At 43.8% G+C, this 14,648-nt stretch overlaps 1 protein-coding gene across 2 annotated transcripts in view; it reads left to right on the plus strand.

Moving 5' to 3' along the window:
- LOC138643166 (adhesion G protein-coupled receptor B1-like) overlaps positions 1–14,648 on the plus strand; it is a 572,016-nt gene that overhangs the window by 199,368 nt on the left and 358,000 nt on the right. For both annotated transcript variants that reach the window (XM_069731992.1, XM_069731993.1), the window contains exon 2: positions 2,664–2,822. In XM_069731992.1, coding sequence (XP_069588093.1) covers positions 2,664–2,822 — 159 coding nt within the window. The remainder of the gene's footprint in view (positions 1–2,663; positions 2,823–14,648) is intronic.

The raw sequence follows: 14,648 nt of genomic DNA on the forward strand, positions 1-14,648 counted from the left end.
ACACAGTGACTGCACCAGCAGAATAGTGAGTGCAGCTCTGGAGTATAATACAGGATGTAACTCAGGATCAGTAATGTAATGTATGTACACAGTGACTGCACCAGCAAAATAGTGAGTGCAGCTCTGGGGTATAATACAGGCTGTAACTCAGGATCAGTAACGTATGTACACAGTGACTGCACCAGCAGAATAGTGAGTGCAGCTCTGGGGTATAATACAGGCTGTAACTCAGGATCAGTAACGTAATGTATGTACACAGTGACTGCACCAGCAGAATAGTGAGTGCAGCTCTGGGGTATAATACAGGATGTAACTCAGGATCAGTAATGTAGTGTATGTACACAGTGACTGCACCAGCAAAATAGTGAGTGCAGCTCTGGGGTATAATACAGGCTGTAACTCAGGATCAGTAACGTATGTACACAGTGACTGCACCAGCAGAATAGTGAGTGCAGCTCTGGAGTATAATACAGGATGTAACTCAGGATCAGTAATGTAATGTATGTACACAGTGACTGCACCAGCAAAATAGTGAGTGCAGCTCTGGGGTATAATACAGGATGTAACTCAGGATCAGTAATGTATATACACAGTGACTGCACCAGCAGAATAGTGAGTGCAGCTCTGGGGTATAATACAGGAGGTAACTCAGGATCAGTAATGTAATGTATGTACACAGTGACTGCACCAGCAGAATAGTGAGTGCAACTCTGGAGTATAATACAGGATGTAACTCAGGATCAGTAATGTAATGTATGTACACAGTGACTGCACCAGCAGAATAGTGAGTGCAGCTCTGGGGTATAATACAGGAGGTAACTCAGGATCAGTAATGTAATGTATGTACACTGTGACTGCACCAGCAGAATAGTGAGTGCAGCTCTGGAGTATAATACAGGATGTAACTCAGGATCAGTAATGTAATGTATGTACACAGTGACTGCACCAGCAGAATAGTGAGTGCGGCTTTGGGGCATAATACAGGATGTAACTCAGGATCAGTAATGTAATGTATGTACACAGTGACTGCACCAGCAGAATAGTGAGTGCAGCTCTGGGGTATAATACAGGATGTGACTCAGGATCAGTAATGTAATGTATGTACACAGTGACTGCACCAGCAGAATAGTGAGTGCAGCTCTGGAGTATAATACAGGATATAACTCAGGATCAGTAATGTATGTACACAGTGACTGCACTAGCAGAATAGTGAGTGCAGCTCTGGGGTATAATACAGGATGTAACTCAGGATCAGTAATGTATGTACACAGTGACTGCACCAGCAGAATAGTGAGTGCAGCTCTGGAGTATAATACAGGATGTAACTCAGGATCAGTAATGTAATGTATGTACACAGTGACTGCACCAGCAGAATAGTGAGTGCAGCTCTGGGGTATAATACAGGATGTAACTCAGGATCAGTAATGTAATGTATGTACACAGTGACTGCACCAGCAGAATAGTGAGTGCAGCTCTGGGGTATAATACAGGCGTCACTTCCTCCTTGTTTCAGTACTCTATATCATGCAGCCTATGAACCATTTTCTATGTCTCTTGAACTGCCTCCAATGAAAGTCTTGCGTTGCTTCCTCATATAATGCAGTGATTTGTTGGCCTTACCCCGTATGAGGACAGTGGTCATCTGTTTTCCTACTTCGCACCTTTCCTCCCTAATCCCTTCCTAATTAATAAAGGACATAAGAATAACGAGGATCGGTAACTGTTTGATACTCAGTCATTGATTATCCGGATCTTTGCCCGATACTTGTGATTTCTTCTCGGTGGTGATTCTGTCATCCGGTTCCGCATTCTGTTACTTTCCTATCACATGACTTTGATGACGGCTGCGGCTGCTGGATCCAGCGAGCAGTATTAATTAACTCTTAATGGTCAATAATATGGATTGACTCCATGACCCACCATCTGCTCTGCCCAGCGACCTGCGTGGAGTCTTCTGCTGGTTATTGGATTTCATTATCACTTAATTCCAATTATAATTCTGAAAAACCTGTAGGAAGTGCGAAAAACTGCAGAATTAGACCAGAAAAATCATTTTTATTTTTTACCATTTTTTATTGACTGTGTGAGCGCTTATTACAGTGGAAAACTTGGAATCTCCCTGTCATTTTGTTACTGTACGTGGATCCTGTGTCCAGTATTTCCAGAATTTGAAATTTGAGCATTTTTGTTGGTTCTTTACTATTTATGCATCTTTACAGTTCCTGGTATAAGTAATCCAGCTCTAAAAACTCATCAGCAGAACATAACTTATACAGATACTGATGGAATCTCCTGAGGGTAACGAGACACGTGAGGTATCCAAAAAGAAATCCAGCAGAATTATAAATGCAGCTCTGGAGATCTAATGGAACCTCAATGGAATATGTCACTGTCGTCACCTACTGTTATAATGAGCTGATGATTTTTAAGATTAGGTATCCAAAAATATCATTTTGCCCTTCCTATTTGTTTTTAGTTTCCTGAATTTTTTCTCGAAAAATGTCCATGCGCTCTGACGTGGTATTGTTAAAGAATTGATTCTCTTTTGGAACAGTTCTAGACAAATGAAACCTCAAAAGTACAAAGAAACCTAGTCTGTGTTATTTATTTTTCGGCGACTTTGGACTAAAACTAATGAACTTTTTTTTGTGCTTTCTCACCAGGTGGATGGACGGCATGGACGATATGGGGGGATTGTAACCGAGACTGTGGGGGTGGGCTGCAAACCAGAACTAGGACGTGCCAGTCTCCCCCCAACGAAAGCCACATTTGTGAAGGTGTTCTGGAAGAAGGACGACTTTGCAACAGAAAGGCGTGTAGTGGTAAGTGTGTACAGTATAATGCGGGGGCCAAGGACAACTTCCCATTGTCTACGGAGAGAAGTTGACCGTGTCCTACACTGTAGTCTTTGGAAAGTAGTTGACCGTGTCCTTCACCCTCGTCTACAAAGAGGAATTGACTGTGTCCTACACTGTGTTCTACGGAGTGGAGTTGACCATGTCCTACACCACCGTCTATGGAGAAGAGTTGAACGTGTCCTACACCGTCATCTACGGAGAGGAGTTGACCGTGTGCTACACCGTCGTCTACAGAGAGGAGTTGAGCATATCCTACACCATCGTCTACGGAGAGGAGTTGACCGTGTCCTACACTGTCGTCTATGGAGAGGAATTGACAGTGTCCTACACCATCGTCTACGGAGAGCAGTTGACCGTGTCCTACGTGTACAATCATTTTGTGTCCTAGATGTAGTCAATCACTAGGAACATTTTATTACAATGTATCTGTAATGGTGACATCGTGACTGGCCCTGTATAAACCCAGAATGGGTCCAATAGGAGCAGATGTCATCCTTTACCTTTAAAGACTTCCTGACTTTGAAAGTTCAGGTTGTCTTGAAAAGTTGCCATTATTATGATGATTATTTTGTGTTCTGGTCTCCGTTATCCTCATGAGTAGCAAGCCACGGACTTTGACGGAAGTTGATGCGTGAGTAATCTGACACGAGAACCCAACTTACCAGGTGATCATCAGAAGATGGACTTTGATACTCACCGGAGATGAGCGAATACATTTTGAGAAATCAAATTCTAATTACATTTTACAAAAATTCTCATTCACCAAAGTGGATTTTTTTCTTTGTAATTCATTTCTGTGCTGAGCCAGCAAAATAGTGTCTGTGGGCTGACATTCTTTTGGACCATAAAGGCCCATCAAAATCCTTATACTCGTCTCTCCGGCCACTCCTCTACTTGCCACCATCTGTCCGTTCCTCGCTGCATTGTCTGATCTCCTACCACTACCCCTGGAATCTCCGCTCCTTTCACTCTGAATCGAGACTTCTAATTTTAATGGAGCTTGGCAGGGTTCTCCACTTGTGCACCAAAGGTCACAGCAGTTGCCACCAATGGTGGGTGGATCAGAAGATGCGGCAGGGACTGGACAGGTAACTGTGAGGAGCAGATGTCCGGAGAGGTGAGCGGTAAGGTGAGTTTATAGGGATCATTTTGTACATATTATTTTTATTATGTACTACAACATTTTATATTATTATATTCACAGAGTACAAATTCTCTATGAATTGAATTTTTCAAGAAAAAAAGGGCAAACAGATGAGCGGATCAGGCAAAATTCGAATTCATCTCTCACACTGGCACCATTGGCCCAGTCGCTACCTTTTTATCACTTTGTCATTTTTATGAAAACATTATTGACCAAGTGGTTAACCACAACTATCGTGTAACACCGTTGACTAGAGGGCCACCCAAATCTTTATGTCATGTGTTATTTTTGTGTAGCAGTATTGACCCGGAGGCCACCAAATGTAAAATCATAGTTCACTCCAACTACTCTGTTACACCAAAATATTAATCTGTAGGCCATAATGTAGTCCAAGCCTACTGCTGAAGCCATGAATACTTCTGTTTATGATTGTCACATGGCCACATGACATTGACAGACAACGGCTCCTCCACACTTTCCCAAAGACGTGTATTCATTCTCAATGAGGAGAGTAGAGTAAGCCGGTGCTGGGAACCTCTGTTGAAGGCTTATCTCAGATGAGTACTAAAAGATCTAGTATGTTAAAATTCATCATGTCCCGTACTTATTCCCGCAAAATTTGCTATTATGGAAATTAGGAAGCCCCAGTAGACCTCATTTGGTTGACTGGTGTAATGCCATCTGAGTTGGATAACTTTTTTTTTTTCTGAATGGTAGATGTTGGAGGAACTCTTTGAAGACCCAATAGACTCTTGATGGCTCTAGTGACTAAAGTCTAATTTCTTTAGCCAGTTTAATAGAGTTTTTTTTAAGGTTTATTATTTGATTGGTGTTGAGCAGGAATGTAACGTTAAGCTTCTGGGACCCAGGGGCGTAATGTGTAATGGGGTTCCTCACCTGCCTGGTGACTTCTCATGTGGTTGAGAAACCTTTTGGTCTCCACTGGCACCAGGGCTTTTACTATCTCTGTACCTTTCCGTCATTGATCCGAATGGCTCTTTAGAGACATCCCATTTATCTGACCACCACTTACCCGTTGAAGGATTATTCCCATCTGAAGCATTTATGGTAATCGCAGGATATATGTCATTGAGTCCGGTTGTGGGGCTGCCCTTGGAGAGGTGGTCGCTCATGTACGACTCTCTCCAATAGTTTTTACGAGAGTTCCAAAAAGTATCAAGTAGGTTTTTTTTTTTACCGTTTGACGTTTATATAAAAGAAGAGAAGTTGAGAAAATTCCCTTTACTTTCATTGTTGAGGCAGGAAGTTTCCGAACATTATGTCAGTGCCGTGTCTCGCAGCCAATGTTCGGAAGCCCAAGCTTTTAGAGAAGACGATGATTAAACCTGATTTCCTTGGGCAGATGTGACTCCTGCTTGCCTCATTCTTTAATTTAAAAACACTTTATGTCTTATAAGGAAAACCCATTTTAGCTAATGCAAGGCTGGTTCTCATAATAATTATCTCCATTTTTGAATGGCGCAGTGATATATTTTTGATTAGATTGTCAGTCTAGGCTCCGGATTCTACAGCCCAGAGTCTTGAGGGTGCAGAGTACGTAATACGGCGGATTAATGAATGGCCAAAATTGAAAGCCGGGCGTTCACGTGGAAAGTGATTAGGGCGAAATTAGATGAAATTACTTCATGCATTTTTTACCTCTTCCATCATTAGAAATTATTTTGCAATTAGCGCCAGGTTCTCGAATGCCTCCAGACGTACGAGGTCTAATCTAACAGACAGGAAATGAGGTTTAGATCATGTAGAACTCTGTTAGAAATGATGTTCAGGTGACTGCATCTTAAAGGGGTTGTCCGCCTTTCTCAGTTCTCTGGGACATAAGATGAACCAAGAGTATTTTTTGGAGATTGCTTGTTCTGCGGGGCGAAGACAAGAGTGCACATTGTCCTATTAAAATTATTAGGTCAAGGATTGACTTTAGAAGGCACTTCGAGGTCTGTCAGAAGATGAACCTGTAATTCCTAAAACATTTGGTTGATTTAAAACCCAAAAAAGTGAAAATGTCTTCTCATTGGACTTTTGGGTTGGGTTTTGTCCAAAATGTAATGGCTACCAAATTTGTAGCTAAAGAGTCGTAGAAATGATGGAGAGATTCGGTCCTTCGATGATATGACTCCAGTAGAGGCTACGGTTCTACTCATCTAGAACGTGTATATTAGTCAGCCATGGTACAATCACCAGCCTTTGCCAAAAACCTAATGGCTACCAAATTTGTAGCAAAAGATTTGTAGAAATGATGGAGAGATTCAGTCCTTGAATGCTATGACTCCAGTAGAACCCATCGTTTTACTCATCTCGATCTTGTATATTAGTCAACCATGGTGCCATCACCAGCCTTTGCCTAAAACCTAATGGCTACCAAATTTGTAGCAAAAGAGTCATAGAAATGATGGAGAGATTCAGTCATTCGATGATATGACTTCAGTAGAGGCCATTGTTCTACTCATCTAGATCTTGTATATTAGTCAACCATGGTGCCATCACCAGCCTTTGCCCAAAACCTAATGGCTACCAAATTTGTAGCAAAAGAGTCGTAGAAATGATGGAGAGATTCAGTCCTTGAATGCTATGACTCCAGTAGATCCCTTTGTTCTGCTCATCTAGATCTTGTATATTAGTGAACCATGGTGCCATCACCAGGATTTTCCCAAAACCTAATGGCTACCAAATTTGTAGCAAAAGAGTCGTAAAAATGATGGAGAGATTCAGTCCTTCAATGATATGACTCCAGTAGACGCTATTCAGCTCGTTTTCATGGAGCTCAGCCACCAAACCCTGTGTGAGAGTGTGTAGTAGTTCCATACCAGGAGAAAGGTTAACTCTTACTATCCTAGCCATTCCCCCATCCCACCATTAATTTTGATGCATCAGCTATCTGCTCACTTTCCTCTTCTATCTCAGCTCCTGATGACCGGCTATTATCAATCCTGTATAATCACAATCGCCAGAATCTTCTATCACAGCTCTCACTGTCCCGAACTGTGCGCTTGTACAAAGGCCCTGTTATCTCCTTATGTAAATTCAGTGATAAGTGTTCACTCCAGAACAAGCCGAGTGTGTTACAGCACACGTTGCACTGAGCTTTAGTACTACAGCGCAGCTATCACCAGAACTGTCACTCATGGAGGAGTGCCTACCCTGCCAGAAAGCAGGAAGTGAGGCGACTGTAAAGAGACTGCAGAGTTGTGAGACAATGTGAGAATATCCCTCTAAGCCATTTCAGCACCATGGACAGCTCGGAAGCTTCTGGAGTGTTAGGCTTGGTCTCTTCTTGCATTTGGCAGGGCGCAGTCTCTCCCTTGATGCTCCATATTATATATGTAGTCTATGATCCCGCTGCACTCTGGTAAATCGTTGTATGAAGAAGGCAGAACAACAGTCGTTATGTTTTTAGAATACGATTGATCGGACAATATATTTTCTATATTATACAAGATGCTTTTCTGTTTTGCTTTATGTTTGGCTGGTTGTCTCCTCAGTTTCTGTGTTTTCAAATAGATTTTCTTTTATTAGTTTTTCTGCAATAGCTTAGGATTAAAAAGAACCCGTCGCCCATCAGAAGCTGCCAGTTTTTCCTCTTTATTTACTCCCACTATTCCTTTTTCTTTTTTCTTAAATCTGCCATATGATTCTTGGGATATGGGTCCTTTTTAATTAGTGCTAGTTTTTAATGTTCTTTAACGAGTAAGCGTGGCTCACAGGCTCCTCTTGGGCGTGGCTCACAGGCTCCTCTTGGGCGTGGCTCACAGGCTCCTCTTGGGCGTGGCTCACAGGCTCCTCTTGGGAGTGGCTCACAGGATCCTCTTGGGCGTGGCTCACAGGCTCCTCTTGGGAGTGGCTCACATGATCCTCTTGGGCGTGGCTCACAGGCTCCTCTTGGGCGTGGCTCACAGGCTCCTCTATGGAGTGGCTCACAGGCTCCTCTTGGGCGTGGCTCACAGGCTCCTCTTGGGCGTGGCTCACAGGCTCCTCTTGGGCGTGGCTCACAGGCTCCTCTTGGGAGTGGCTCACATGATCCTCTTGGGAGTGGCTCACAGGCTCTTCTTGGGAGTGGCTCACAGGCTCCTCTTGGGCGTGGCTCACAGGCTCCTCTTGGGTGTGGCTCACAGGCTCCTCTTGGGCGTGGCTTACAGGCTCTTCTGGGGCGTGGCTCACATGCTCCTCTATGGAGTGGCTCACAGGCTCCTCTTGGGAGTGGCTCACAGGCTCCTCTTGGGCGTGGCTCACAGGCTCCTCTTGGGTGTGGCTCACAGGCTCTTCTTGGGTGTGGCTCACATGCTCCTCTTGGGCGTGGCTCACAGGCTCCTCTTGGGAGTGGCTCACAGGCTCCTCTTGGGCGTGGCTCACAGGCTCCTCTTGGGTGTGGCTCACAGGCTCTTCTTGGGTGTGGCTCACAGGCTCCTCTTGGGTGTGGCTCACAGGCTCTTCTTGGGTGTGGCTCACAGGCTCCTCTTGGGCGTGGCTCACAGGCTCTTCTTGGGTGTGGCTCACATGCTCCTCTTGGGCGTGGCTCACATGCTCCTCTTGGCAGTGGCTCACAGGATCCTCTTGGGCGTGGCTCACAGGATCTTCTTGGGCGTGGCTCACAGGCTCCTCTTGGGCGTGGCTTACAGGCTCTTCTGGGGCACGGCTCACGTGCTCCTCTGGGGGGCGTATTTAACTTGCTCTGGATTATTACCCTGTGAGCTGCACCTGTTAGGACTAAATAAAAAAGGTCCATATCTCTTGGACAATATGGTGGATTACTAAGGGTTGTATGTAGCCCCCTGATTGCATTAGTACATCACCCTCAACCATTGGGGTCAGATTTTTCCATAATACTCAAAAATTACCAAAGGGTGGTCTTCACCCCTATCCTATGTTTTGAAGACCTTCATTTCATTTCTTTGACGACCGTTAGTACAAGTTAATGCTCCAGATTGTTGTCAGGTTTGTTGTCCATTTCCCAGGCGAGAGACTCTTTTTATTGGGTTAACGACGCGCCTCCCATCCTCTGCAGTATACACTGTTTCCCCCAAAAAATTATATAATAGTTTTCCTCGTAACAAAACAACGATGATCATTTTCCCTTTGCCGTTTCCAACCTTGGAGCAGGAGAATGTTGGGTCTGGTGACCCTCTCCGCAGATCCTTGTGATCTTGGTAGGTATTAATCCTGCCCCGATATTTGGAAAATGTTCAGTGTCCTGTATAGCTATATATCTTATTATAATCTGTCTATGCAAATTGTCTATTCAGAGAGGAAGATGTCTAGTGCCAACAATTGTAAGTAGCAATCTTAAAAGTCATTATCAACCCTTTAACGAGCCTTGTCAAATGACTTAGGTTAAAAGCTGAACCAGAATCTCATGTTTCGGGTTTACTGCTCCTCATCAGTGCAAAGTGGAGATCTGATAAGGATAGGTGAGAGGCTCTGGACTGAGGTCTGATGGGTAAAGTTTCTCATTGTGAAGAGTGACCAGTCAAGCCTGGCATGTCAGAGTGAGTGGATCCTGTGTAATCTACTGAATATAGAGGTGTTATCAGTCATTGTATAGGAGGAGGAGGAGGTGAGCTGTGATATCACCTATTGTGAAAGGTGGATCCTGTGTTATCTACTGTATATAGAGGTGTTATCAGTCACTGTACAGGAGGAGGAGGTGAGCTGTGACATCACCTATTGTCAATGGTGGATCCTGTGTTATCTACTGTATATAGAGGTGTTATCAGTCATTGTACAGGAGGAGGAGGTGAGCTGTGACATCACCTATTGTGAATGGTGGATCCTGTGTTATCTACTGTATATAGAGGTGTTATCAGTCATTGTACAGGAGGAGGAGGTGAGCTGTGACATCACCTATTGTGAATGGCGGATCCTGTGTTTTCTACTGTATATAGAGATGTTATCAGTCATTGTACAGGAGGAGGAGGTGAGCTGTGACATCACCTATTGTGAATGGTGGATCCTGTGTTATCTACTGTATATAGAGGTGTTATCAGTCACTGTACAGGAGGAGGAGGTGAGCTGTGACATCACCTATTGTGAATGGTGGATCCTGTGTTATCTACTGTATATAGAGGTGTTATCAGTCATTGTACAGGAGGAGGTGAGCTGTGACATCACCTATTGTCAATGGTGGATCCTGTGTTATCTACTGTATATAGAGGTGTTATCAGTCATTGCACAGGAGGAGGAGGTGAGCTGTGACATCACCTATTGTGAATGGTGGATCCTGTGTTATCTACTGTATATAGAGGTGTTATCAGTCATTGTACAGGAGGAGGAGGTGAGCTGTGACATCACCTATTGTGAATGGCGGATCCTGTGTTTTCTACTGTATATAGAGATGTTATCAGTCATTGTGCAGGAGGAGGAGGTGAGCTGTGACATCACCTATTGTGAATGGTGGATCCTGTGTTATCTACTGTATATAGAGGTGTTATCAGTCATTGTACAGGAGAAGGAGGTGAGCTGTGACCTCACCTATTGTGAATGGTGGATCCTGTGTTTTCTACTGTATATAGAGATGTTATCAGTCATTGTACAGGAGGAGGAGGAGAGCTGTGATATCACCTATTGTGAATGGTGGATCCTGTGTTATCTACTGTATATAGAGGTGTAACCAGTCATTGTACAGGAGGAGGAGGTGAGCTGTGACATCACCTATTGTGAATGGTGGATCCTGTGTTATCTACTGTATATAGAGGTGTTATCAGTAATTGTACAGGAAGGAGGAGGTGAGCTGTCACATCACCTATTGTGAATGGCGGATCCTGTGTTTTCTACTGTATATAGAGATGTTATCAGTCATTGTATAGGAGGAGGAGGTGAGCTGTGACATCACCTATTGTGAATGGTGGATCCTGTATTGTCTACTGTATATAGAGGTGTTATCAGTCATTGTACAGGAGGAGAAGGTGAGCTGTGACCTCACCTATTGTGAATGGTGGATCCTGTGTTATCTACTGTATATAGAGGTGTTATCAGTCATTGTACAGGAGGAGGAGGAGGTGAGCTGTGAAATTACCTATTATGAATGGTGGATCCTGTGTTATCTACTGTATATAGAGGTGTTATCAGTCATTGTACAGGAGGAGGAGGTGAGCTGTGATATCACCTATTGTGAATGGTGGATCCTGTGTTATCTACTGTATATAGAGGTGTTATCAGTCATTGTACAGGAGGAGGAGGTGAGCTGTGACATCACCTATTGTGAATGGTGGATCCTGTGTTATCTACTGTATATAGAGGTGTTATCAGTCATTGTACAGGAGGAGGAGGTGAGCTGTGACATCACCTATTGTGAATGGTGGATCCTGTGTTATCTACTGTATATAGAGGTGATATCAGTCATTGTACAGGAGGAGGAGGTGAGCTGTGACATCACCTATTGTGAATGGTGGATCCTGTGTTATCTACTGTATATAGACGTGTTATCAGTCATTGTACAGGAGGAAGAGGTGAGCTGTGACATCACCTATTGTGTATGGTGGATCCTGTGTTATCTACTGTATATAGAGGTGACATCAGTCATTGTACAGGAGGAGGAGGTGAGCTGTGACATCACCTATTGTGAATGGTGAATCCTGTGTTATCTACTGTATATATAGGTGTTATCAGTCATTGTACAGGAGGAGGAGGTGAGCTGTGACATCACCTATTGTGAATGGTGGATCCTGTGTTATCCTCTGTATATAGAGGTGACATCAGTCATTATACAGGAGGAGGAGGTGAACTTTGACATCACCTATTGTGAATGGTGGATCCTGTGTTATCTACTGTATATAGAGGTGTTATCAGTCATTGTACAGGAGGAGGAGGTGAGCTGTGACATCACCTATTGTGAATGGTGTATCCTGTGTTATCTACTGTATATAGAGGTGTTATCAGTCATTGTACAGGAGGAGGAGGTGAGCTGTGACATCACCTATTGTGAATGGTGGATCCTGTGTTATCTACTGTATATAGAGGTGATATCAGTCATTGTACAGGAGGAGGAGGTGAGCTGTGACATCACCTATTGTGAATGGTGGATCCTGTGTTATCTACTGTATATAGACGTGTTATCAGTCATTGTACAGGAGGAAGAGGTGAGCTGTGACATCACCTATTGTGTATGGTGGATCCTGTGTTATCTACTGTATATAGAGGTGACATCAGTCATTGTACAGGAGGAGGAGGTGAGCTGTGACATCACCTATTGTGAATGGTGAATCCTGTGTTATCTACTGTATATATAGGTGTTATCAGTCATTGTACAGGAGGAGGAGGAGGTGAGCTGTGACATCACCTATTGTGAATGGTGGATCCTGTGTTATCCTCTGTATATAGAGGTGACATCAGTCATTATACAGGAGGAGGAGGTGAGCTTTGACATCACCTATTGTGAATGGTGGATCCTGTGTTATCTTTTGTATATAGAGGTGTTATCAGTCATTGTACAGGAGGAGGAGGTGAGCTGTGATATCATCTATTGTGAATGGTGGATCCTGTGTTATCTACTGTATATAGAGGTGTTATCAGTCATTGTACAGGAGGAGGAGGTGAGCTGTGACATCACCTATTGTGAATGGTGGATCCTGTGTTATCTACTGTATATAGAGGTGTTATCAGTCATTGTACAGGAGGAGGAGGTGAGCTGTGACATCACCTATTGTGTATGGTGGATCCTGTGTTATCTACTGTATATAGAGGTGACATCAGTCATTGTACAGGAGGAGGAGGTGAGCTGTGACATCACCTATTGTGAATGGTGAATCCTGTGTTATCTACTGTATATAGAGGTGTTATCAGTCATTGTACAGGAGGAGGAGGTGAGCTGTGACATCACCTATTGTGAATGGTGGATCCTGTGTTATCCTCTGTATATAGAGGTGACATCAGTCATTGTACAGGAGGAGGAGGTGAGCTTTGACATCACCTATTGTGAATGGTGGATCCTGTGTTATCTTTTGTATATAGAGGTGTTATCAGTCATTGTACAGGAGGAGGAGGTGAGCTGTGACGTCACCTGTTGTGAATGGTGGATCCTGTGTTATCCTCTGTATATAGAGGTGACATCAGTCATTGTACAGGAGGAGGAGGTGAGCTTTGACATCACCTATTGTGAATGGTGGATCCTGTGTTATCTTTTGTATATAGAGGTGTTATCAGTCATTGTACAGGAGGAGGAGGTGAGCTGTGACGTCACCTGTTGTGAATGGCGGGGCCTGAGTTATTGTTTTTTAATTATGATCTTGATAAAAATACAAACCAAAATCCTTTGCCAACATTTTTGTCTAATATGTGTAACACAAATACCTATTTCTCAGATAAGATGATGTTCACTGTCTGGCCTCTGTTGTGAAGGGTTTGTCCATGACTACGATATTGTTGACCCATTAGTTAATCGCTTACAGACCCAACTTCTAACCATTGAGCTGTTATCAGGTCCCATGGTGGGAGAAGTAAAGTGTATGGCGCCAATGCCCCACCGTACAGTGCGCTGCATAGTGGCCAATCTGGGGTACTGCAGCTCAGCTTCCATGGGAGTAGAGAAGGTCCGAGCTGCAGTACTCCAGATCGGCCACTAGGCGCTGTATGGAGCTGACCTGGCTTCGTACACTGTTTATTTCCGGCCACCATGGGACCTGCAGACCGCTGATTGGTGGAGGGTGCGGGTGCCGGACCCCCACCGATATTATGCTAGCGGTTTATCGTAAGGGTAGGTAAATAATCCTAGAAGACCCCTATAGAAAGGCGAATAAGCTGGAAGTCGATGAAATAGAGCAGCATCTTGTCCTCCTTAAACAGACTCGATCTCCAGACTCTGCAGAAGACTCCGGTAATGTCCGCGGCTCCGCGTCTACGATCCTCCATCTCTACAAGGAACGTTCAGCGTTAACTGGAATTTTATTTCCTTTTTTTTTTTTTTTTTTTGTGCTCGAGGCTTCAAACCAATTGATGAGATCTTCCTCACCACCGAGTCCAGGAGAATTCCACCATCTGTCGGAGCGTGCTGGCGACAGCGGACACATCGCCTCAATACGGATACTCCGAATTACTACACCGGCTGGAAAACACTTTATGTACACTGGGGGAAATAAGTATTTGATCCCTTGCTGATTTTGTAAGTTTTCCCACTGACAAAGACATGAACAGTCTATAATTGTAAGGGTCGGTTAATTCTAAGATTGAGAGATAGAATATCAAAAATAAAATCTAGAATATCACATTGTATAAATTATATAAATGTAATTGCATTTTGCAGTGAGAAATAAGTATTTGATCCCTCTGGCAAACAAGACTTAATACTTGGTGGTAAAACCCTTGTTGGCAAGCTCAGCAGTCAGATGTTTCTTGTAGTTGATGATGAGGTTTGCGCACATGTCAGGAGGAATTTTGCTCCACTCCTCTTTGTAGATCATCTCTAAATCATTAAGATTTGTCTCTTGGCAACTCGGATCTTCATCTCCCTCCATAAGTTTTCTATGGGATTAAGGTCTGGAGACTGGCTAGGCCACTCCATGACCCTGATGTGCTTCTTTTTGAGCCACTTGTTTGTTGCCTTGGCTGTATGTTTTGGGTCATTGTCTTGCTGGAAGACCCAGCCACGACACATTTTTAATATCCTGGCTGAGGGAAGGAGGTTGTTCCTCAGGATTTTA

This window comes from Ranitomeya imitator, chromosome 6, assembly GCF_032444005.1.
Source record: "Ranitomeya imitator isolate aRanImi1 chromosome 6, aRanImi1.pri, whole genome shotgun sequence".
Taxonomy (NCBI): Eukaryota; Metazoa; Chordata; class Amphibia; order Anura; family Dendrobatidae; genus Ranitomeya; species Ranitomeya imitator.